Here is a 23,403-nt window from a genome sequence, read left to right on the forward strand (position 1 = left end):
ACACGAGTATTAGATGATAATGCTGAGAGACAAATCATCTTAGTATTGACTAAATAACATGGATGTTGGATGACATTGATTAGAGGCAAAGTCAATCTGGCAATGAGTGCTTTGCTGTTGTAACTATGATCACTATGAATAAAAAAAAAAAAAAAAAGGTATATATTTTGTTCATATGAGAGAGGGTGGTTAGGTAACAAGGAATTTGAATTAGAGTAACAAAACATAACAACAATCTACAGCACGTCATACATAGGACATAGAAAACTTGTTACAATAGTAACAACACAAAACTCCTTAAAAAATGAAAAGAAAAGCAAAAAAAAAAACCCAACGTTACATGTAATTTTCAATTTTAACTATCGTACAATACGAAGTATTAAACAAAGTCCTTACATCACAACCTCAAATGTATTGCAATGCTGACATTGAATGTACAGCGCGGTTAGATCAAATACAGTCTCGATACAGAACTCAGGTTTTAATCGGCAGCCTCTATCAAGATGTTCTTCAAGAGCTTCTGCTAGTCGATCTTTTAACAAGCTCAAATTAACCTATGAGGCAGAAGGAAATGATAAATGGATAATTAGGTAAGATTTTGACCAAATAATCACATTTAAGCAGAAAGCTCTTAGTCTATAACAGTCTAACAGAGCTGGTATGTAATCCTAGTCCTAAAAGGAACATTATACGTTAACTTGAGCATGGCAATATAAGTAGGATAAGATAACTAAAAATAGAAATATTAGAGTGAAATAAACATTGATTACATCGATCAACGCCTGATTTGACATGCATTCCCAAATCAATACCATTTTAAGAAGTATTTTAAATAGCTATCTAATGCCTCGGGGGCATTTGTTAGCAAGATCCATGTGTGTGTGTGTGTGTGTGTGTGTGTGTGTGTGTGTGTGTGTGTGTAAAGGACCAAAAGAAGGATCCGAGAGGGTCTGGATTGGATCCTGGTCCATTGTCATTCCTACTCCCTATGAAGCGAGATACTATTTTTTTTTTATATTAGAAACAACCAGAAAAACAAGGTCCCCGGGTTCATCAACAATAAAACCACCAACTAATGCCCTATTCTTTTGAGCTTCTGAGCAAAGCAATGACCAACTGACAGTAAGCTTGATCAATATTCAACATCTACTTGGTTCTGAAATAGATAAATCAAGGAAAGACTCACTAACATTATCAACTCCTATAGGTCACGCTACAAAGCCTTGATCTATATGCAACATGCTCTGTTGATGTGCTTGTGCAAGATAGAACAGAATAAAGAGTGAAGCCAGAGTGATTATTGCAGTACCTCATCTCCTTTGTTGAGATTTAACTGGCAAAGTTTGCAATATATAAGATGGTGATTCTCTTGTAACTCTCCTTTCTTGCAGATTGGGCACCAGACGTGTTCCTTCCATACAAATCGAAGAATAGTAAGGCAAAATAAGAACAAATTCCAGAACCCTAATCAGGGGGTTGGAAAAAAAAATATCTTGCAGAAAAACCCATAGCCAGATTAATGTAAATGTGAACTTTGGCAATTGCCTCATTACTTTATGTAAATGTGAACTTTGACAATTGCCTCATATGAAATGTCCAACTAAATATTCCAAACTATAAAAGGTGAAAGAAACTTATTACATTATGCGGGCACTGAAGAAAATTACTGCAGATGTAGATTTTAAGGAAATAACACAGTTAAACAATTTCCCATAACTTAAGTGGTACTCCGTATTTTATTCATCTGACTACATTATTATGCAAATTGCACTAAAACCAAAAGCTTGATAGATACAAGTAGGTGATAGTCATTAATTTTAGTAGTGTATCAAAGCACTGTACAACATATATGATCCTCGATTATTGTCATGATGCACACAATCAAATTATTACATATAAATGCTTTGAGCCTTTGACCAAATCAATTCTAAAATGCAAAAATATATATGTGCCGACCTAGGAGAAGCAACTCCTTTTTCCACGTTCTCATGTCACAAGTACCTGACCTTAAGTGATTCATATTTATTTGATAAATATTGATACAACACAGATTAAGATAATGGGGAATAGGGATCCCTTAATGTGGGCAATGAAAGGAGCATGATTGAATTGGGATTTTGTCTCTTGAGGACATTGCACCATTATACCTTTTTATTTCCACATAATAAACCCCTTATCCATGAAATCTCAAAAGTAGCTTTGAGCTTTTTGTTTAAGCAATCTGATAGATTTAGATGTTGGAAAGTCCTTGCTAGTTTGCCTAAAAACATGGAATAAGAAATGCTTTCAATGGATCTAAACAAGTCAATTAAAAAAATTGAAGGTAAATTACATGGATAAGGCAGCAGCAGTTCTTGATCATCAGGGTACCACATTATCACTCCTAAAATCAGACAATCCACAAGTACCAAAAACCAGACAAAAAAAAAAGATTGGCAACAACCAAATGAAAATATTCCCAACATAATGGCACTCGATCAAAGATAACGCAACTAAAACTGCCATAAGTAATTTTTTTAATCACTCTACTTATCAATGACATACCTTCCCATCATTTAACTGCATATATTGATCGAGTGCCAAAGCCAAATACTCGTCCTCTTCATCCTCCAAAACAATGGATTTCTCTGCTTCTGGGAAAGGCTAAAACCAATGTCAGACTCAAAACACTTTCTGCACTATCAAACCCGGTTTCTCATTTTTATTTCTTCTAATAAGTTAATTTTGGGGGGAGGGAGGGGGGGGGGGGGGAGGGTGAACAGATAAACAGTATTTTACCAATGTCAAAAGTGTTCCAGGAAAGCCAACATTAACTTGCTCCTCTTCCTTTTGAGAAGGGATGCGGCTTACCTTTTTGACTCAACTCCAACTCGATATCCTCATAGAAGATCCTTTGCATTTCTAGCAATATCTCTTCACATTCACTTTTATCAGCTGTATGGGGACCGTCATATTCCCATAAAATATCATCTTCTCCAGACAATGAACTTGGGATTTCTGAAGCATCAGAACGCTGATTCTTTAATTTTTTTAACTCATCAGAGAATATATCCTTGACAGCAGAGTGGATGAAATCCTGCAAACAATGCATTAAGCAAAAATGAGTGAAGGCATCTTCTAATTTTACTAACAATACTAAGTTCAAAAAATCTTCTGATGTATATGAAGAGATTATAATTTTGGATAAAAGAAATTAAACATAAAAGTTACACAAAAAAGTAACATTCTATCGAGGAATAAGTATAAGCAGTAAGCACACAGAAGAGCAAGCAAGAGGGTTGAAATCAGCTTTCTTCTATTTTAAAAAGAAATTTGATCCATAAAGTATGCCAATTACCAAACCCCCTAATGGCCTAATGTAACCATGATCTCACTCCAGGATTTTGAAAATAAATCAAAAGACTTCAAACACAGGCTACAGACTTCTGTATATAAATGTAAAAATGATTAATTTTGGCATTTCAAAGCAGACTACATCCACCAATAGCATGAATGAAACAATATAAACTTTTTATATAGTAAGCTAGTAATACATCCCATTACACAGCTTACACTTTGTACCTGTAAGATGGCCACGAGAAAAAGGTTCTACCACTACCCAAAAAATTCATTAAAGTATATCAGTGTCAGACTATATCCTATAAACCTCACCTTTGCAATCAAGCAACAAATTGATGTCAGATACAACCACAAAGAGCATAGCCTAACTGCCTAACAATATAATCAACCCCCTTCATCTTCGGGTCTATCCTATATTAGATAAAGAAATGCTGACTGCTGAGGTCATACAGACAACACCCTTGAAGTTTCAGAAATACCCAGCACAACGCATTCATAGGGACTGATATGTCCATTTTATATAGTGTTTTACCCCCGTCCCGTGGTCGTTATTAGTAGTGTTTTTGGCTCTTTCGGGCCACTTTTATTACTAATTTTGTGTGTTCTAGTGTTTTCGTAGTTTTAGTTGTATTTTACAGGAAATTGCACTCTTGGAGCATTTTCCCGGGCTCTATTGGATCGACTACGGAAGCTAGAAGGACACGACCACTTTTGGAGCCCAAGACCGGTGAGAGCCGGTGATTAAGGGCTCGGTAATCGGGATACCGAGGTATATGGGCCGAGTGATCAAGACCCTAAGTGGATATCCGGATTGGGCCGAAGAAATAAGCCCAATCGAAGCTCCGAGCCTCGAGGTGAAGCAAGGGCCCGATCGGGCAGCTTAGCTCGATCGGGCAAGGCGCGCAAGATGTGTGCTGGTGCGTGGCCAAAGGCGCGCCCGATCGGGTGAGCTGCTAGCTCGATCGGGCGGCCTCTAGCCCGATCGGGCGCGTGTTTCTGGAAAGGCTCTTTTGTCGAGCAATTAGTTTCTAATTAAGAGTTGTTTTAGTTTTGTTTAAGTACGTTTTTAGGACGATTAATTTCACTTTTTTTTCTTAGACCTTCTTTCTTAGACTTTCTCTCTCTACTTAGTTTTCTCTCTCTCTTAATCTCTCTCTAAACCTTTGTTCTTAATTCTTTCATTAATTCCAGATTTATTTTGGTAACGATTCCTTTTCCCTTAATCTTAGTTATTTATTTTATTCCTTTCATCATGATTTATTTTATTACTTTGATTAGTTTAGTTTTTAATATGTGTGAGTAGTTTAATTTCTAGGGTTTATGGGGATCTAATAAATAATATGAAGGGGTAAATTATTGTTGTTGATTATCAGTGCTAGATTAATTTCCTATTGATTGATTTAATGCTCTGTGACTAGATTAGGCCTATCTTTTATGCATGAGTTTGGCAATATTGATTCAAGAATCGAGAGATGAGAATTAATGTTTAGGTCTAGTTTCAATAGGCAAGTTAATTTATAAATGGTTAAGTCAAGATTCGAGAGATGAGATTTAATACCGGTAAATTAATTGTGTGACTGTAATACGTAGCGAGAGCCCTTTACAATTTGGTTAATTGATGATGCATTGATGATTGACTATTATTGATTATTGGTATTGCATGATAATTTCTTATTGGATTGTTTTAATGTTTTACAATTGCGGCTTGTAAAAGTATAGCAATATTAAATTGATGAATCGAGCAGATGTTAATTTGATATTAAAGGCTATTTTCAATAAGAACTTAGATCTAGTAAATTGCGAGAGCCTGTTAGATTTATGTTGATTAATAAATTGCGAGAGTCTGTTAATCATGTTATTTATGCAATGTCAATGATTGATTACTATGTTTTACCATGGAATATTATTTATTGGTGAACCTATGCCCTAGATCCTTTCATATATTGTTTTCTTCCCATTCTCAACCTTAGTAGTTTAGTTTCTTACTTAATTATAAATATTGGTTACTTAAATAATTTAGATTATAATAATTAATTAGGAGTAAAAAGACTTGTTTCCCTATGGAGATCGACCCTACTTCCCTATCTACCTTAGTTAGAGGATTTAGGTATTACTTTTGATTAGGGGATACGACTTTACCCTGTTAGGGACATAGGCAACTATTGTAACTTTGTAAGGCACAAATGACATGCAAGAGTGCAAGACAGAAAGATGAAGTCGAGACACTTTATTCAACTTTCTTCATATATATGTTTGTAACAATCTTGACTCTCTAGTCTCTACTCTCTACTATTCTCTACCACCTTTTCCCTTGCTGAAGGTGAGTTGGGACCGCCAAGAGCATGCCTAGCAAGTAGCAATAAAATTTACCACTCCCTTACTTCAATAAGGAACCCCTCTTTGGAGACCACTGTGATTCGTTAAGCCCCTCACCACCCACCTAACCCTAGTACCCTTGATTCTTAGCCACCTATGTCAGTAAAACTTTCATTTTCTCAAGCACTTCAAAATCCAAATGATTCCTAAATTAGTAGCTTTAGATAGAAAATGTCCTATATGTGATCATCAGTTTTATCACAATCTATCAATATATACACTGCTACCTTTTGAGTACATTCAGACACAAAAATTACATGTTACTCGGACTCAAGCTAGAAGTGTCGGCCATTTTATGAAATGCTTGCCTAATTTTGGCACAAACTGAAGTGATTGTCATACCAATGTCAAGTGTCAAGTATCCGGCACAGGTACATGAGGTAAAATAAAAAGTCGGATTAACAAACAATCCATATAAAAACTATACAACAACATACAATCCATATAAAAACAATACAACAACCCATTTTGAATCAATCATGAGTGATATGATAATGTGGAAGAACAAACCTTTTGGTCAGAGGATTGAAGAAGAGGTGATCTAGAATTCCATAGAAGCCGGCTTCTATCCTCCTTTACTCTCCGATAACAGCTCTCCTTCAACTATTCTTCCACACAAACAAATAAACCCAGATTACCAAAATGAAATTATTTCCAGTAAAAAAAATATCAGATCAAAATTCAAGGAAAATTAACAGAAATTGAAGAATACCCATCAAAATTAAACGGAACCCAGTTAATAATTAAGCGTAAAATTGAAGGATTTTCACCTTTTCTTTCCAAGAAATATGATTAAGGGTTTTGAGGGGTTGCCTTTCTGGCTTCAATTGCTTCTTTTTTCCCTCCATTTTCGACCAAATTTCCCGCTTTTAATTTCCTCAAGAAAAATAATTAATGTTACAATTCTGCAATTTCTAGGAATCAAAATCCTTGACTTAAAAGGAAAAAAAATTAAAATTTGATTTTTAGAGGTTTCTCTGGAAAAAATTCCGAGTATTGGCGCCCCAAAAAGAGGTTGAAGATTATTCAGGCTTCAGCGCGGTAGTGTGTAAGTGTGACCCTTGTTGCGACGTCGTTTTACTCACTCTTACAGTCTTACTCTCACTCATGCCTCATATTAGTCATATATTTGTGGTACTTTGTTAGATTCGTTTCGGTACATAAACTTTAAATAGTTTGACTTTTTAAAATGCACTTTGTCAAGTGTAAAATTTCAACATTACAATTAAAATAAACGGACAAAGTACTAAAGTACAAGTCGAGCGTGAGAGTACATTATCGACATTCTTTGCAATCAAGTTTATTTGGATAATTAAAAATCACTCTCTAGTACAAATGTCCATGAAAATCACAACTTTACTCTCACAAATTATTTTAGATCTCATCATTTTTCTGTATCATCAATCCTACTCAACTAAAACTTATTACGGTGTAATAAAGTAAAACTAGTGTGTGGCCCGGACAATGCCCTAATTTGTACTTGTTTAATTTGCTAATCAAATTCGACTGCTTAGATAGTAAGACTTGATGGTTTCGAGTTTAAGTCTAGCTATAAATATTTTTTAGTTGTCAAATTCTATCATTACATAATGGAAACTAATAGTGTAATAAGACATAAATTAACTTATTTAAGTTAATTATAATTTTGTTGGATTAAAAAACATAATTAATAAATGGCTAAGATGGTAAGACTCTTAATTTAAGACGTTTTTTAATATATAAGTATAGATATGAAAATGCTATGAGGCATATTATTAGGGAAATCACCTTTAGCTTTTGGCTGATTGCTTGTACAGTCATAGTGATCCAAAATGGTTAATTTTGAGTAATGAATCAAGTTGTAAGCAAAACGTGAACAATAATTTTTTGCACTTGGTATATTATTAACAAAGGATCTTATACAAGATAAATTATAAATTTGGATTTTATAGATTGAACAACATTCATTGATAAGCAACTTATTGTTCCCACACTGGAATGATGCCTTGTGCAGCCAGTCGCTTCAAAACCCAGAACACTACATGTTTTGAGGTGATCTTCTTCTCGTCGATAAGAAATGGTTCCACAGTGCTCACTTCCGAGCCATACGAGGAAAGTGCAAATCCCTTTGGACCTGTTCAAAAAAAGAGTTATTAAGCAAGAAATATAGCATTTACTTCCTTTGTTACATTGCATCATACCTATATATGTTGCACGCAAATGAAAATGAGAATCGAAGAAAGCTGAAGACAGTAAACTACCTGTTAGTGCTCCATCAGGAAAAAAGGCCCAGAATGAGTAGGCTATGCCATTTTGCTGAAATGAACCTTCTAACTGCTCATTTTACATCAAGAAATCAAATAGGGGTGATTTAGTTCTTAAATTTTGTAAGCTTTGCTATCAATTATGAATGCAATCATGCATAGGATGCAGAAGACTAACTGTAGTGTCCTTATAGGCTAGTTCGAGATCTGTTATATCATCTTGAGCTTCAAGTGCTGATCTGAGATCAGGAATAACATCTTCCTCCATCAATTCAGGCAATTTCTTAGCAGGAGCTTTTGCTGCAGCTTTTGGCTTGGCAGCTGCTGGTTTCGCTTCTGCCTTTTCTTCCTTTGCCTCAGCAGAAACTAAGGAAAATAAACATAACTTTTTGTCAATCAAAGCGCCAAGAAAAGGTTGGCTGGTTTGAGCGAGGTTCAGGAAGAGAAACTGATTACCAGTAGGAGTGGATGATTCTTGAACGGCTGAACAAGCAATGTGTTTACGTTGAGTAGCTGATTTGAGAACCACAAGCTAAACCAGCTGTAATAGGTCAGTGACTTGCATATTTAAGAATGGTTTATTGCAACACAAGAAGATCAATTTCATGTTTAGATTAATTTCAAAAAGCCATCCAAATTCCAAATGTTTTAGTCTTGTTTACGAATGATTGATATAAAATAAGAGTCTACATTTTGGAAACTCAAAAAGGATGATATTAAAGCTTGGAGCTAAGATGACATCTTTTTTAAAGTAAAGAAATCGGTGTCATTATATGATAACTAGTTTGTAGAAATCAGACTTGATCAGTAAAATTCAGCAAAAAAATAGTTCTAAAAAATAAAAAAAAAAGTCATAATAGGCAAAATCAGGTGAAGATAACAAGACATAAATCAGCTGGAACACAGATTACAAATGTGTCAGTTAAATCTAATACTCATACAGATGAAACAATCTATAGCATATTAAACTGATAAGTAGAAAACAAGAAAAATCACAGTAGTCCTCTAAAAAGCATAAAAGGGCAAGAATACAAGTTAATTTCTGCAGGAAACAACAAGAGTCAACTGAAAAGGGAACGCATACCCTGGTAGCATCAGCTGATGGAGGAGCTATTGAGCAACCACTTGAAACCCAGTTGCTTCCATTAATGTCTAAAGAGGCAGCTTTAAACAAAGATATCCTGCAGTATCGTCATATGTAGAATATAAACCTTAGTACATCAAAAGAGAACGAAAGGGAGCAGCTAAGAGACTACCACTGGATAAAAACGTAGGCAAATTAAGGAATTTACAGAACCTTGATACTCCAACAGGCGCTAATGCCATCTGCACTTAAGTTTTCTCTTGAGTGCAGCAGTTAATTAATCCAATAAGTTGCTCTTATTAATTATCAGTCACATAAAATTTTTCGATATTCAGTTAAAATCACTGAACTGTATTCTTAGTCTTATGACAAAGAAAAAAGGAAAAAAAGAGTTTCTGTATCAACTGAATGCAGAATGTATGGAGGGGCAGAGCCGAAGGAGACAATATCCACAGAATTTTGGAAAATATATATGCCACTGAAATTTAAATCAGATTATTTTCTCTTTCTTATTTTGTCTGTTATAATCTCTCCTTTGAGGCTAGAAATAGACCCCACAAAGAGTTCCTAACCTGTGAAGGCCAAATTCTTAGGTCCATTTCTTTTTGTTCTGTTAGGCCTTTGCATACACCTGATTTCCACGTGCAAACTGCATCTTAAAAAAAATTGCCTCTAGCAGAAGGCGCTATTTTCCAGCTTAAGGTGCATTAATGAATGATTAGAAGTGTTGAAAAAATATACTCAGTACTCCATATCTTTGTTGGAAATCTTGAAATACATATCTTCTGAGCGAAGAATAATATATTGACCCATTGCCAATACCAAATTTACAAAAAAAAAAATCAGAAAGTATTGTTCCATGCCAGCAAAGGCATACATGTACAATTTAATCATCTTTGCTTTCTCGATTTTGTTTGTTTAGTATCTTGAGTTACAGCAGTCAAGCTGTTTTCTTTGAATTGCTGAACCATGGTGTAAACCTGCAGCAGTGAAAGAAAAAGGTCAATCATAACTAGGTGTCTAGTGTTGGTGTGAAGAAAGTAAGAGAACTGACGATTTAACCCAAGTTTCACCCAACTTCTTTAATTAATCCCACCTTTTATTTACAAACAACCCCAAATTTTAAAGTACTTTGGTAAGATGACTTGATGTGTTATATTTATTCAACAGACCCAAATAGACCAAACAAAGACGAGGAAAAATAACACTTCAGACTATTTTATGCCAGCAACAAGTTCAACTACAAGTTCACTCAGCGAAGAAGAAAAGCAATCTTTTTTTTTAGTACAGATATTCTTTTCTAACTGCAGTTTTTTTGAATATTTAAAACAAAGGAGATTAAGAACAAAGAGGGCAAAGCAATACCTTCCTAACACCAGATGTCAGACCCATGCTTGAAAGTTCCTTGCTGTCAGCATATTTCCAGATCATATTTCCTTCATCAGGCACACTTTGCAGGAGTTTCAGCCCACCTTCAATAACACGGAATCAAAACTTTTAAAAATAATAGTCAAAGCAGTCAGGTGATGGGATAGTAAAGAGCAGGAAGAAGAAACGAATCATACCTTTTAGATGTATGACCAAGTATTCAACATACATCTTCAGCCGTATGTGAGAGAATATGTGGACGTACTCTCCAACTTCCTCTCTTAAAAGCACTTTGCAAGTTTTCTTTGCATCAAGATTGAATGATGTTTTTAAGAACTTATCAATTGCTTTCCTTCTAATCGCTGTTTCAGATTCCTGTCCCAGTAGCACAGATGGAAACTCCCAAAGGCCAGCTAGCAAGCCTCCATCAGGCCTCTTTACAAGAAGGCAGTGTCTAGATTTCTGGTTGTTTTCTAGCAGACTATGGGATTCTGTCACCTCCAAAACACATACGGCAGAGAATTCATTTCTCTGCTTAGCCTTAACAACTTTCAGTGGATAATCGGTAACTGAACCACCCTGCCGAGATAGTGTTAATGCATGGCATTGAGCTGAAATGGGACATTCAGAACAGCTTGGGCTTGTTGGTGTGCATATTGTAGCACCAAGCTCCATAAGTGCCTGGTTAAATTCTCCAGGTCTATGAGGATCTACTAGTTGGCCTGCTAAACTCCTGACAAAGACTCGTGTCAGCAACTGAAGTAATATTAAGATCACAGAATGCCAAGAACACCTTATAATATTCCCTTTATTTCAAATTTCCTAATCCATAATTATCAATTTTTAACATTTTACTTCAGCATTAACATCATCCCAATGCCCTAAAGAAGGTTGGACTCCTGCCCACTGCAAGGTAGGGAGTCAAGTGTACACAAGTTTACCCCTGCACTAACAAAAAGGAATGTAATAGAGTTCCTGCCTGAAAGGCTAAAACAACTCCCCAGTCTCCTACTTAAGAAAAAGACACATACTCAGTTCAATGAGCCATTTATTTCAGTCCATTACTTTTTTAAGAATTTTTATTTAATACTAAAAAAAATGGATCTTTACGCCTCAGTGGTAACTAGTAAAGGGCAAATTCCAAGTGTGACACAATATACCCCTGAAACATTCACATACTTGGATCAATGAGTAATAGTGGAAAACTAACATTAGATTATGGCTAAACTATGTTTGAGCTATAAATATAATCATCTCATATGCATATAATCATCACAAAACATCTTAAACAGTCCTGATTGGACAATAAGTTGAAGGATGAGATGAGATACTCAACCTAGTGAGCTACAAAATCAGGGTCCATTTGTCATGTAGTTCAGCCTTGGATATGATAGAGCACAAACAATCATGATGAGAACTTTCAGTACACCTAAGTCACATATAACCAAAAAGTGTTGAACACAGTTGCAGAAACCTCTAGTATTGCATGAGCACAGACATTAATCCACTCTGCTTTACCACTTTCCAATTACCAGAAAATGATTTGAAGAAAACATTTGTCAACAAAAAAGGGCTGCACATAAATACTCACCAAAATTTCTTTACAGTCACCGAGTCTTTTGGATTTGCAGATATAGCCTTCAGTCTAGCGAGCACCCTAACCACATTTCCATCTACGACAGGCACAGCCTAAAATAGTGAGCTCAAGCAGTCAGACAGATTAGATTTATAAGAAAACATAAACACTCAATTATATGTAAGTCCCACCTCATTGAATGCAATAGAGGCAATGGCACCCGCTGTATATTCTCCAATGCCAGGGACTTTCTTTAGAGAAGAGACTGTTCTGGGAAAATTCCCACCTTCTTCAATAATCTTTTTTGCCCCCTATAGGCAATTAAAAGGAGTCAGCTGCCTATCATGCAGGCCCTCTTCCGTCAATATAAGTCATTATACTGAAACCAATTAAAGGTATTGCTTGAAAAACCAAAGAAATCCCATCAATATTTGAGAAATTACATGAACAACAAACCCACAAAGAGAAAGAAATATAAATGAATACAAAAGAAAGATAGAAAGCAGAGGTTATGTGCTTAGTGCTTACCTCTAACAAATACCTTGCTCGTCGGTAATATCCCAAACCTGCCCACATTTCATTCACCTCCTGCAAAGAAGTACTACTATTTAAATTCACCAATGAGGACATATACCAACCTTATGCAAAATTGCAAGCTTGTCAACGAACTGTTATGTTACTTGGATCAGAACAAGATCATTGATGGACAATGATCCAAATCTCAAATTATATACAGCAATTTCACTAAAGTTTCGTCTGTCAAATTATGATGCAAACACGCATTAATTTGCAACTTGAGAATTAAACATGGATGTCCATGCAATATCAAGATAGCTAAAATTTATAATGCCCCAAAGACAAGTACTTGCCCCTCTCTTACATTTAATCGGAGCAACTCCAGAGGTTTGCAACTCAGTCAAAATAGTTCAACTGGCTTATAGAGTTATAGAGATAAATCACAACTCACAAGCAAACCCACTTCAAAATAAACAAGGTCAAATAGGTTACATAACATCAGCAAACAGCATGACATAGATTGAATCCCCAGTTCATCTCAGCATCCAAGACTCAAACTTTATAACTAGACCATATGACCCCCATAAATTTCCATCTCTTCCAGAAAAATGCATCTACTTTCCTCATTACCCAATATCCAAAACTCATTAAAGGCACCTCCTTTAATCGCAAAATAATTGTCACACTGTCTCAACTCTTCATAATAACGATATAACAAGAATTTACTTTAAAACCCACTACAATGATCAAGTCATTCTCCACTCTCTTAGTTGCTCAATTTAACTGACAAGAATCACATGACATTTAAATAATCAATCATACTACATTGTTACTTCAAAAAAAATTCCAACTTTTCCCACACATCTAAAAATAGTACACAAGACTAAACGAGTAATGTTTTCTAGCAATACACACAAACTAAAATTAATAAAAACTACAAATATGATAAGAAAAGCAGAGGATTAAGAAGAACAACCTCAAGAGAAGCAAGAGAAAGATGATAAAGGGTGGGCCATTTCAACATCCAACGATTAAAATAATCAATGACAGTAGCAACCCTAGTTTGTTGCAGCATCACTTCCGAAACCCAAACCCCATATGCCTTTATCTCTTTTCCATCATCATCATCTTTCAATCTCCTCCAAGGCAAATCCCTCTTATTTTTATCATACCATTCCAACAAAGAAACCCTAATTTCTGCAATTTCTTCCTCATTAAACTTCAATAAATCCTCAATATCTTCAATTTCACTTTGCCCTTTATTGTTTGAAGTATTCTTCGGCTTGACAACTCGTTTCCTCTTGATGGAGGTGATTTCAGAGGATTTTGTTGAGGAAATTGAGCCATTTTTTAGGGTTTTTCTGGTGGGGGTTTTGGACATGGAAATGGGTATTGAAGGAATGAATTGAGGAAAGAAGGAGAGAGAAATTAGGGGAATAATTTTTGAAGTTGAAAGGAGGTTCTTGGTTTCCCGCCCAAAAATGGAGAAGAGAGCTACAATAGTGGAGTTTTGGTGGAGAAAGAATGTGGAAAGGGTTTATAAATGGAATTGGTTGTATTAATAAGATTTGATTTGAGTAAATCATTAATCACAATTCATAATGTCGATTGGTAGTAACTTTGTGAATGTAAATTAGGGAGTACCTAATATATTTGCGTTGGTATTCAAAACTTGTTGGATTGAAACTCGTCTACATCATTACCTTTGCAGCTCACTATACATCAAACAAATATCACTCTGTATGTACTTGATAGTAATAAGCAAATTTGAAATAACTACTCATCTCTTTATTGCGGATTAGTAAATGCTACTTATATAGTTGTATTATTAGGAGTTAGTTATATACTTGACGTTTTTATGTTTTATAATGTTATATGGTAATGGTGTAGTTAGTTATATTAGCATAATTTTGAGTACAAATTAATGGTTTGATTTACTCACTTCTATAGTTCTATGCAACATCAGTACATCACTGATGAATTGCAGAAAGTGTCACATTTACACTGTCTTTAAACAGAAGCAAGAAAGATTATTCATTGCAAGGGCTTGCCAAACTAGAAAACGCAGCAAAACAAAGTAAACTTAGGTATGCTAAAAATCAGGAACATAAACACTGTAAATAAAAAGAGTCTTGTTTACTAACAACAATAATCGTTTTTGCCAAAGAAAAAAATACAACAGTAATTGTATAAGATTAATGTACACAGTATCTCCTAATACAAAGTTGCTATAGCTGTACGCATTAAGCAATATACTAATACATAATTCAAGTCATGATACTCGAAATAATTGGCTAGATGATATGGTTATACACTTACAGTCTCAGTCTTACACGACAGACCTGTGTACCCTACGATCATCCAAGATCATGGGAAACAAAATTGCAGTAATACGTATACCAATATTGTTCTAAATGTACTTCCTACCGCCTATAAAACACATCAAAATGACCCCTTCATTTCCAAAGATCAAAGGTTTTCGCCAAACCACATCTCAAAACTTGCAATGCACAAGGTTAAATTTTTCGCTACTCACTCCAACCAATGGTTTATACTGCTTTCTTTAAAATGAGTACCAACCAGTACAGTATTTCCTTATGTGCTACTTGGTTGAATCTCATTCCCTTCCTTGCCCTTCTGGATAAGTCTTGCCATCTGAATTCTCGTTGCAGAACCCTCATCAGTAGATGTCTCGCCTGTTGTGGAGCCATTAACCGACCCTTTCAAACCTTTCTTCTTCTTTACTTTCTCACGCCATCCAAGAATACCGGCTTGTACATGTTCATCGAATATTGCCTTCTTAAAGTTGCTTCCCATCTTCATAATATTACAAAAGATACCAAAAAAAATATGTTTAATAGGTAAAACTATGTGACATATTTGCAACACTAGCAGATTTCAGAAGGAAGAGCTTCATATAAGACAAGTGGGAGCAAAATTTTGCACAAAATTAATATACCTGGGTAACAATTGCGTAGAGAGGTAGAGTGCTGTAACTACACAGAACTTGGATGATAACGCTGCAAAGAATTGGAAAAAAAAAATAACATGATGATGAACATAAGATGTCTAGATTATGACAAGAATTTGAGCAGAAATGAAGCAAGTATTTACCCAATGATGAGCCTTGGTACAATATACCGCACTTGTCCCATAATACAGGAGTCGAAACCATATTGCACCTGCAATTTTTGAGGACAGAGGGGACAGCGAAAGAGAAAATTTTAAAGTTAGTATATAAACCAAAAAGGCAGTTAGTAATTTCAAGAACCAAAAAGACTTGAAACAGCAGCTCACCCATATCCAAAAGAAATATGCTATCTCAAATGCGTTTTGGAATAGTATGAAGTGGATAAGGAATAGGGTAATCTGAGGTCGGCTGAACCAGAAATGTTCATCAGAAGGCTTTACCACAAGGTCCCCTTCTATGGCGACGTGTTTTTCAGCAACTTCATGAGCAAGCTCAGTTATAACATGCTCCAGTTTTGTTCCCACGGCAAGGAGAAGCTGAAAACAATTCAAAACCAGAGAAAAGGTTTATAAAGAAAAAGGCTACATTATATTATAGCAGCAAGACCAAAATCGCTTTGGTTTTCAGACAAGGTTCCTAAGCAAGACTTTACAATATATCAATGCGCAGTCAAAAACGATACAACAGAAAAGTCAGTGCACTCAGACTTATAGGTTTGTCTGAAAGAAAATCTATTGGCAAGTAACTCGATCGTTGAAAAAATTAAGAGGTGAAAAGAGGTCTCATACAAAATGAACTGAAACTGGTCAATGTAACACAATCAAAAAAAGGGTGCCACTTTACAGCACAAGAATAAAAAACTATCAGAAGGAACTAAGGAAGATCAAAACACATAAAAGATGTAGAAAATTGTTTAAAAGACTTGAGGAAAAAAGAAAAGTGAAACTAGATCACCCTATTTTATTTCCAGATGTATAAGGTTGAGATGTTCCCTAAAAGGAGTGTGAAACTTACAATGAACGGAATAAATGCTATCCAGAAATATGTATGCCAACCTGCAAAGAAGTACAATAGTACAGACATAAGATTAAAAAAATAAACAAAAATCCGGAGATCAATAAATCAATACTAGAGTTTAGAATAAATAATGATGATTATGAGAACAAGGAGTGGGCTGGTGTTTCATGTATTCTTTTTCTTTGTTTTCTTAAGGTGAAATTAGAGAAAGCAACATAATTTAAGGCGAGCTTGATTAATAGTCGAAATTGTCAAGTTGTCAACTCTCAAAAAAATAAGAAACAAAGGTAGTAAGGTTTGCAGAAGTAAAAATAATGATAATGGCTCTATGCCTCTACATCTCTACTAGTCTAGAATAAACATATTGATAAAAGTAAAACAGCGAAAATAAATCCAGGGGACAATGATAACAAAACAATTTGAACACGGTGAACTGTGATTACAACAACCAAATTGACTATAAGGCAGAAAATCAACTCCAAAACGGTTGAACCGTTGAACTATTAGGTAAACAGGGGAGGGGTGCTATCTAGCACAATATCAAGCAAATTAGCATGATTTTGTTGAACAGAAATATTATCCCACACAACATAATGACTAAAAATCCTCAGAAGCCAATGTTTATAATGCTATTGTTGTCAAAAACACTAACAGCAAGCATTTTAAATTGAATAGTCAAACCTTAAAGCAGTAAACACTTAAGCTCCAACTATGTCAGCGATTACTTTGTGCGACTAAATTTTCAACGAAATAATGAAAATTATGGAAGAAATGAAAGCAAAATCTAGTACATGAATAAATGCCAAAGATAAGCTGATTAGCTGATATATATTTTTGAAAGAAAGAACTGGAAAAGGTAGCAAATATTATACTGTACATAACCAAAAAAAAAAAAAAAACTTCCATACATTATAAACAAAAAGATGCTTAGGGTAGAATACTAAAACTCATACCGTTGACATTCAGCAACAAGAAGATGATCACAAATACCCAAAGATACCAGCTGCATCACACAAATCAGAATCTCAGTCCAGAATTCTAAAAAGCTGCCAAAATTTTGACATTCTACATGAGATATACCACTTGCCTTATACCAACAACCCGCTTAAAATCATCTTCCAGTGCACGAATCATGTACTTGTGAAAATTAAATTTGCGATTTCCTCTGCAATGTGTCTGAAATAAAATCATTACTAATCTAGTCAGCACATGATAGGTATATTGTGATCATAAAATACATGCTAGAAACAAAACTGTAAAATAAGTACATCAACATGCAGAAAATGCAATTAAACACATAAGAAAAGCGTACCATAATGAAACCCATGCGCAATGTCAGGTAATCTGCTTTTGTCACTGCTCCATAAAACTGCTTGATGAAAGAATGCTGAAAAATAACCAATACAATTCCAATCATTCTCTAGACAATAAAGTAGTAATTCTGAGTTGATAAGACTTCAATTATACAAGAAAGTTATAACTCATAATGGTATTCATAGCTAGAATAAGTCAAGATCTTGCAACAACTGACAATAAAAGTTTACAAACGCAAGCAGAAACTGATAACTCAACTTAGATTGATAGATGGCTTTCCAGAGATTAACATGCATCTAGTAAATAGCAAAAATCCATTGTCTCTCATTCAGAATGTCACGCAGTAACCATAAGAGTTTTCACTTTAAATGCAGCTATAAATATCTACAGCTAACGAATATTGCAGTGACTAGAGAGAATAACGGGGTAATTTATTCCATATATTAAATTTAAGAATTTAAAATTTTTAAATCAAAGAACACATCCTACATGGCAAAAAGCCTTAAAAGATACTTCGTAACACTTAAATTTTAGTGAAATAATATTGAGCATTGTCTATACTTAACATTTAATTTGAGCACCCATCATGCAATGAAAACAAAACGTGCTTACCATCCACCGCAAGATAGAAGATTTTTCACCAACACCCACAAAATGATCACGTATGAATGCATGGTCATGGACATGGGTGACTGCAGGTTTCAAAGCTGCACAAAAGAATGGTCAACAGTTCAGATCAATGAACATGGTAGTATGGTACACAAATGCTTCAAATACTTCCATACATTATTTTTCTTCCTAACAAAAAAATCACTACATAACTTTCGCAGGAGTTACTCCAAATACAGTTAACAAGAAAAGTGACCACCCAATGTGCCTTCCAAACAGCTTAAAATTGCATTATATCCTACAAGAGTGGCCCTCATTTCTTCTCTTTTCTTTCTCTTTTTTTTTTTTTTTTTTTTTTTTTTTAAGTCAAACAAGGGAAGAGCGACATAATGCCAAGTAACAAGAAAACAGCAAGAAATATTATTTATGCTACTTCGTACCCTGGTCTGTATCATAATTCTCCTTTGCAATAGCATCTTCCCAATGCTTCCATTGCCGTATCTGTCACATAGAATATACATCAGCAAAAATCAAACCACTTGACAGCATGAAAGAACATCACAATGACTGAACAGCAGTAAAAGAGCATAAATAAGACTAAATACATACTCTTGCTCCCCCAAAAACGACGGTCAAGACAGAGAAAGTGACATGAACGACTGCCAAAACAAAGATGAAGATATGCAAATGATGAAGCCCTTCAACGGATAAAAAGGGAACTTTGTGCTGCAAACAAAGGTAACAAATGATAAGTAATACTCTCAAGGGCGGAGAGCCGGAGACATCCAGGTCACCAAATGCTTTTAGCAGTAAGAACATATATAAGTTACTAGTAATTAGTGAACTAACTGAAAAATATTCTCAATTGTCACAATGCAAAATAAAAAAAAAAATAAAAAAAAAGTTAAATTTCGGCTTCATGCATTGGTGTTTCAGTATAAGTCACATTGCGGGAATTGGATTCTGTTAGAATATAGACTTTGAGATCCTCCTTTACCAAAAACAACTGACCTCCAGACCAACGTGAACTTAAAATTCATGTCAACCAATCTCAGTCATTTGCATTGATTGCAGAAAAACTTATTAATCGTGGCTTTCCAACCAATTTGAAAAAAAATAATAAGAAAGCAGAAGATCCAAATCCTACTCCAGGGAAACTAAACTTCACCCTTAAAGACTTAAATGACACGAAATATAATGACAAGAAATACAAACAGACAGGAAAAATCATTTAAAGGCCACTTGCTTGTTGACAATTAACAATTACATAAAATGGCAATAATTTTCAAAGAACAATAAAATATGACCAAACATCATCCACTATGTAGTATGTAACCAATAAATTGGCATAAGTTTGACTCCTATGAAGAATAATAGTCAACAACATGAAATGTTAACCACAGATCATGGCATAAATTGTGGGTTCAATAACAAACAATATAGAATCAATAATGCAAACAGAAACAATTAATATACAAATAAAAGCTAAAGATTACTTCTCAACAATGAACCCACGAACAAAAATCCAAGAGAACAGCGATACACTAGTATAATGTGAAATACAGCATTTAGAATTAACATTACCTTGCTGGCACAATATGCAGACTGAGATACGGCCGCTTCAGACAGAAGCCGCCGGAGCCTGCCTAAGTGCTCAACCACCGCCGGTGCCTCTTTGTCTTTAAGACTGCAAGGAAGCATATTCCTGACATATTTCTCAGGAATACACATTTTAGAGATTGCCCCTTGCAATACTGTCAGCATTAGGGATATAAACCCCAAAAGCATCAATTCTGTCATCCATTCCACACAACCTCATCAGATTTACACCCAATTTTCAAAACCCACAATTTAACAAAGAAAAACATTCATTTTCCTAAAATGAATAAACATTAGTAACTAATTCTGGAAACACATGAATAAAAAGGCAAAAAACACCTTAGTTACCAACATAAAGCTATAAATATTCCCCTATTCATATTCGAAAACCGAAAATTCCAACATAAAATCCCAACTTTTTAAAACAATTGACATCAGTTACTAATCCTGATAAGATATAAAGTTGAAAATGGCAAATAATGAAAAGACAATAACTCATTAACACAAACTTCAAATTAATTACAGTATCTATTTTCAAAAAAACCCAATTATTTAGAATCAAAACAAACCCATCAAAGAAAAAAACAAACACAATAATTCTTCAATTCAAAACCCCACAAAACAAAAAGAACAACCTTAAAAGTTGATAACTTTAACCCAAAAAAAAAGATCAAATTTCTACCTTCTTTAAGTTTCTGCAATGCCTCAAAAAGGGGCTTCTGATTTTTCTTCTTCAATAACTGTAAATCAAACCCCACCATCAAAAATTAAAAATCAATCAAATCATCAACACTATCAAACATAATCTGGGAATCAATAAAAATAAACATAAAAAAAATAAATTGGGGAAAATTTACCTTTCCACCATAATGAATACATCGTTCAACAAGAAGAGAAATGGCGATAATAATGAAACAAACAACAGCAACAACCCAAGTTGGTGTAAACTCCAAACTCATTTCTTCAGTTTCTTCTGCATTCGCCATTTTCACTCACTCTTCCTTCACTTTCTCTCTCCTCAAAACTTTGTATTTGTAATACCCTGTGTTGGGTCTGAAAATCACAGGAGATTTGTTTCCGTTGAATGAAAGTATGTGATTTTGGTGGGGTCAAATGAATCAACCAAACGCGGAATAAACATACAACTGGATTTTATATTTTGTTTTAGATGGCGGTGATTATGGAATTAACAAAGCAATTATAATTATAATTATCAGAGAAAAATTACAGATTATATGAAGTAATTATTGCAAGTATTATAATTAATTATTATGGAGGCTTTTGAGTTTACAACTAAAAAATGATGGGAATTTGAAGAACAACTGCCAAAAAGAGAAAAATGGACAAAATGAAAAAGTGATTGGGACTAATGCTATATGGGCCTCAGAAGTTGCTGTCTTAATTGTCTTGTTTCCGAAAATATTAATGAGGTTCATGTGTTTAAACTGTTGTCCATTGATCCGGATTTAAGTGTCATCTTATTAGTCTATTCGTCATCAATTGGATGTTAATGCAGTGGTGATTGAGACTGCATTTGCTAAGGAGGACTCATATTCGATTGGGAGGGAATTGGAAATTAACCACCAAAAACTGATCCTCGAATCCGGATTAACTCAAAGAGTGAGCCAGGTAAAACACTTTAAAAAAATCTAATATTTATTTATATTTTTGCTTTACATAATATTTTCCTAATACACCATTTTTTTTTTGACATTTTTATCTACACGTAGTATTTTAGATAGTTAATATCCCAAATCACAAATGTATTATAAAACTTTAATATCATAAAGTCCTCATCAATCAAAGTAAACAAGATTTCATCTGACTATATTTTTCTTATTAGAAATAATTTAAAGATTCTTAATTGTAAAATGTGAATAGAAACTAAATTTCAAATGTGAATCTATCAACATTTACCCAAGAAGTAGCTTAAACATATCGACATGAATTGCTATTTCTCTATATATATTCTTTTGATAGACGGAATGATTATACTTATCATAGTGTGCATTTGTCATAATTTATTTGAAGGGTATTTTGTATTTGATTCAATATATTATGTGCTGGTTAAATTTAATTTTTTTTTTATAAATGTCTTATGACTTTTTAGTTTTACTAATAATGAATATATTTTCCTTTTACACAGTTTATATATTTTTTCTTTTACACAATTTATATATGTAAAATAAAAGTTAAAAATTACTTTATAAACGTATGAGACTAATGCAATTATGCTTATATTAAAATAATTGCTGGTAGAACGTAGAAGATACGCTTGTGTATGTAGACATCATTTCCGTCAAAAAAAAAAAAAAAAAGTAGACATCGTTGTAGAAAACGTAGCTTCATGGGCAATTGCGATTGGCTATAATTATCTATTTAATGTAAAAATTGAGGTCGTTTATAGCTTAAAATTTCTTGAAACATGACTTGGCAACCATAACTTTCAATCAGTATGACTTTTGTTAAAACAGATGTCATTTAAAGGGGATGTTAAATTGCAATAGATTTTGGAATTTGGAATCAATAACAAATTTAACAAGAAACAATATATGGAGGACATTAGTCACATTACATTACATTGTTACTTTGACAAATGACTACCACCAAGGCAGCAAGTATACAACAATGACAAGTTGACAGCTATTACAATTTCGCAACATATATCTATGCGTTCAAAGTATTACATCGTGTAAGGATATCATTTAGCGTATGAAATAGTTGATTAATGTTCTAGAAGTGTGTTCAAGATTTGAAAGTAAATTTACCTACATTATTGTTCTTAACAAGAACAAGGGTGAGAATCGATACCAAAATTTCTTGGAGTTGGAAGGGAAGCTCTAACTACTTGAGTTATCCCTCACTCTCCAATTGTGTGACTTTATGTTAAAAGGTTTGTGGTTAGGACTTAGGACTCTTAAGAGTGATGTTGTCAGGTGGGATTCGTGGGAAGTGATCAAGTGAGTAGGCAAATAAAAGGGTGGAATGAAGCAGCGGCAAAATTATAATTAGAGCTTGTTTGACATTTTTTTTGTACCAATTAACAAAATTAGAAACCGGAAACAAGTAAAATATATTTCCACTTTTCTATTGTCAATTTTTAAAATTATCAAGATTTTAATAAGTTTGATTAATTTTTAATTCATTATAAGACATATATCATACTTCCTCTGTTCTTTTTTATTTGACCTGTTTCTTTTATCACGCTTGCCAATGCAAAACTTTAGAGATTAATAACTTTAATTCTCCATAAGTAAAAATAAAAGTTGTATATAACGATAGGACTTACTGAGACGAATTCAAAAAGACCCCACATGAATATATTTTTCCTTACATATCATTCACAAAAGACTGTCAAAGGAGATGTGATGAATAGTATAAAAGTCAAAGT

General features: G+C 34.2%; 4 protein-coding genes across 4 annotated transcripts; all 4 read right to left on the reverse strand.

The window, feature by feature from the left end:
* Nucleotides 1–189: 189 nt before the first annotated feature.
* On the reverse strand, nt 190–6,710 carry LOC145590631 (uncharacterized). The gene is made up of 6 exons (XM_081647053.1): nt 6,486–6,710; nt 6,226–6,318; nt 2,851–3,076; nt 2,545–2,633; nt 1,310–1,411; nt 190–554 (listed from the first exon to the last, which is right to left on the reverse strand). The coding sequence occupies exons 1-6, from the start codon at nt 6,561–6,563 to the stop codon at nt 393–395; spliced, it is 750 nt and encodes a 249-aa protein (XP_081503179.1). The 5' UTR covers nt 6,564–6,710; the 3' UTR covers nt 190–392.
* Nucleotides 6,711–7,567: 857 nt separating this feature from the next.
* LOC145590639 (uncharacterized) lies at nt 7,568–9,504 on the reverse strand. Its single transcript, XM_081647061.1, has 6 exons — nt 9,256–9,504; nt 9,043–9,139; nt 8,415–8,490; nt 8,137–8,324; nt 7,956–8,028; nt 7,568–7,828 (listed from the first exon to the last, which is right to left on the reverse strand). The coding sequence occupies exons 1-6, from the start codon at nt 9,282–9,284 to the stop codon at nt 7,674–7,676; spliced, it is 618 nt and encodes a 205-aa protein (XP_081503187.1). The 5' UTR covers nt 9,285–9,504; the 3' UTR covers nt 7,568–7,673.
* Nucleotides 9,505–9,715: 211 nt separating this feature from the next.
* Nucleotides 9,716–14,008, reverse strand: LOC145590649 (adenine DNA glycosylase-like). The gene is made up of 7 exons (XM_081647070.1): nt 13,479–14,008; nt 12,515–12,574; nt 12,178–12,297; nt 12,002–12,099; nt 10,608–11,143; nt 10,408–10,514; nt 9,716–10,022 (listed from the first exon to the last, which is right to left on the reverse strand). The coding sequence occupies exons 1-7, from the start codon at nt 13,881–13,883 to the stop codon at nt 9,933–9,935; spliced, it is 1,416 nt and encodes a 471-aa protein (XP_081503196.1). The 5' UTR covers nt 13,884–14,008; the 3' UTR covers nt 9,716–9,932.
* A 611-nt stretch (nt 14,009–14,619) lies between these two features.
* Nucleotides 14,620–21,316, reverse strand: LOC145603858 (MLO-like protein 1). Its single transcript, XM_081659836.1, has 14 exons — nt 20,870–21,316; nt 20,695–20,752; nt 19,998–20,206; nt 19,023–19,139; nt 18,854–18,914; nt 18,417–18,511; nt 17,803–17,877; nt 17,578–17,666; nt 17,444–17,493; nt 16,488–16,528; nt 15,800–16,009; nt 15,617–15,684; nt 15,462–15,522; nt 14,620–15,319 (listed from the first exon to the last, which is right to left on the reverse strand). Exons 1-14 carry the CDS (start codon nt 20,996–20,998, stop codon nt 15,098–15,100), a joined length of 1,485 nt encoding a protein of 494 aa, XP_081515962.1. The 5' UTR covers nt 20,999–21,316; the 3' UTR covers nt 14,620–15,097.
* Nucleotides 21,317–23,403: the final 2,087 nt, after the last annotated feature.

This window comes from Chenopodium album, chromosome 2, assembly GCF_948465745.1.
Source record: "Chenopodium album chromosome 2, dcCheAlbu1.1, whole genome shotgun sequence".
NCBI classification, from domain to species: Eukaryota; Viridiplantae; Streptophyta; class Magnoliopsida; order Caryophyllales; family Amaranthaceae; genus Chenopodium; species Chenopodium album.

Bases quoted from the DNA above. Each gene is read 5' to 3' on its own strand.
- LOC145590631 (XM_081647053.1), bottom strand. From the start codon at position 6,563: ATGGAGGGAAAAAAGAAGCAATTGAAGCCAGAAAGGCAACCCCTCAAA. The intron at 3,077-6,225 runs GTTTGTTCTTCC...CATTGTTTGCAG, and splicing joins TTCAATCCTCTGACCAAAAG to GATTTCATCCACTCTGCTGT. The intron at 1,412-2,544 runs GTATGTCATTGA...TTTGTATGGAAG, and splicing joins TGCAGTTAAATGATGGGAAG to GAACACGTCTGGTGCCCAAT.
- LOC145590639 (XM_081647061.1), bottom strand. From the start codon at position 9,284: ATGGCATTAGCGCCTGTTGGAGTATCAAG. The intron at 8,491-9,042 runs GTATGCGTTCCC...CAGCTGGTTTAG, and splicing joins CATCAGCTGATGCTACCAGG to CTTGTGGTTCTCAAATCAGC. The intron at 7,829-7,955 runs GTAGTTTACTGT...TTTTTTGAACAG, and splicing joins TCCTGATGGAGCACTAACAG to GTCCAAAGGGATTTGCACTT.
- LOC145590649 (XM_081647070.1), bottom strand. From the start codon at position 13,883: ATGTCCAAAACCCCCACCAGAAAAACCCTAAAAAATGGCTCAATTTCC. The intron at 12,575-13,478 runs GTTGTTCTTCTT...ACTTCTTTGCAG, and splicing joins TTTCTCTTGCTTCTCTTGAG to GAGGTGAATGAAATGTGGGC. The intron at 11,144-12,001 runs GTGAGTATTTAT...AGTCTTTGTCAG, and splicing joins GTGACTGTAAAGAAATTTTG to GAGTTTAGCAGGCCAACTAG.
- LOC145603858 (XM_081659836.1), bottom strand. From the start codon at position 20,998: ATGGCGAATGCAGAAGAAACTGAAGAAATGAGTTTGGAGTTTACACCA. The intron at 18,512-18,853 runs GTACGAAGTAGC...TCTTTTGTGCAG, and splicing joins GAATTATGATACAGACCAGG to CTTTGAAACCTGCAGTCACC. The intron at 17,878-18,416 runs GTAAGCACGTTT...GTTATTTTTCAG, and splicing joins CTTCTATCTTGCGGTGGATG to CATTCTTTCATCAAGCAGTT.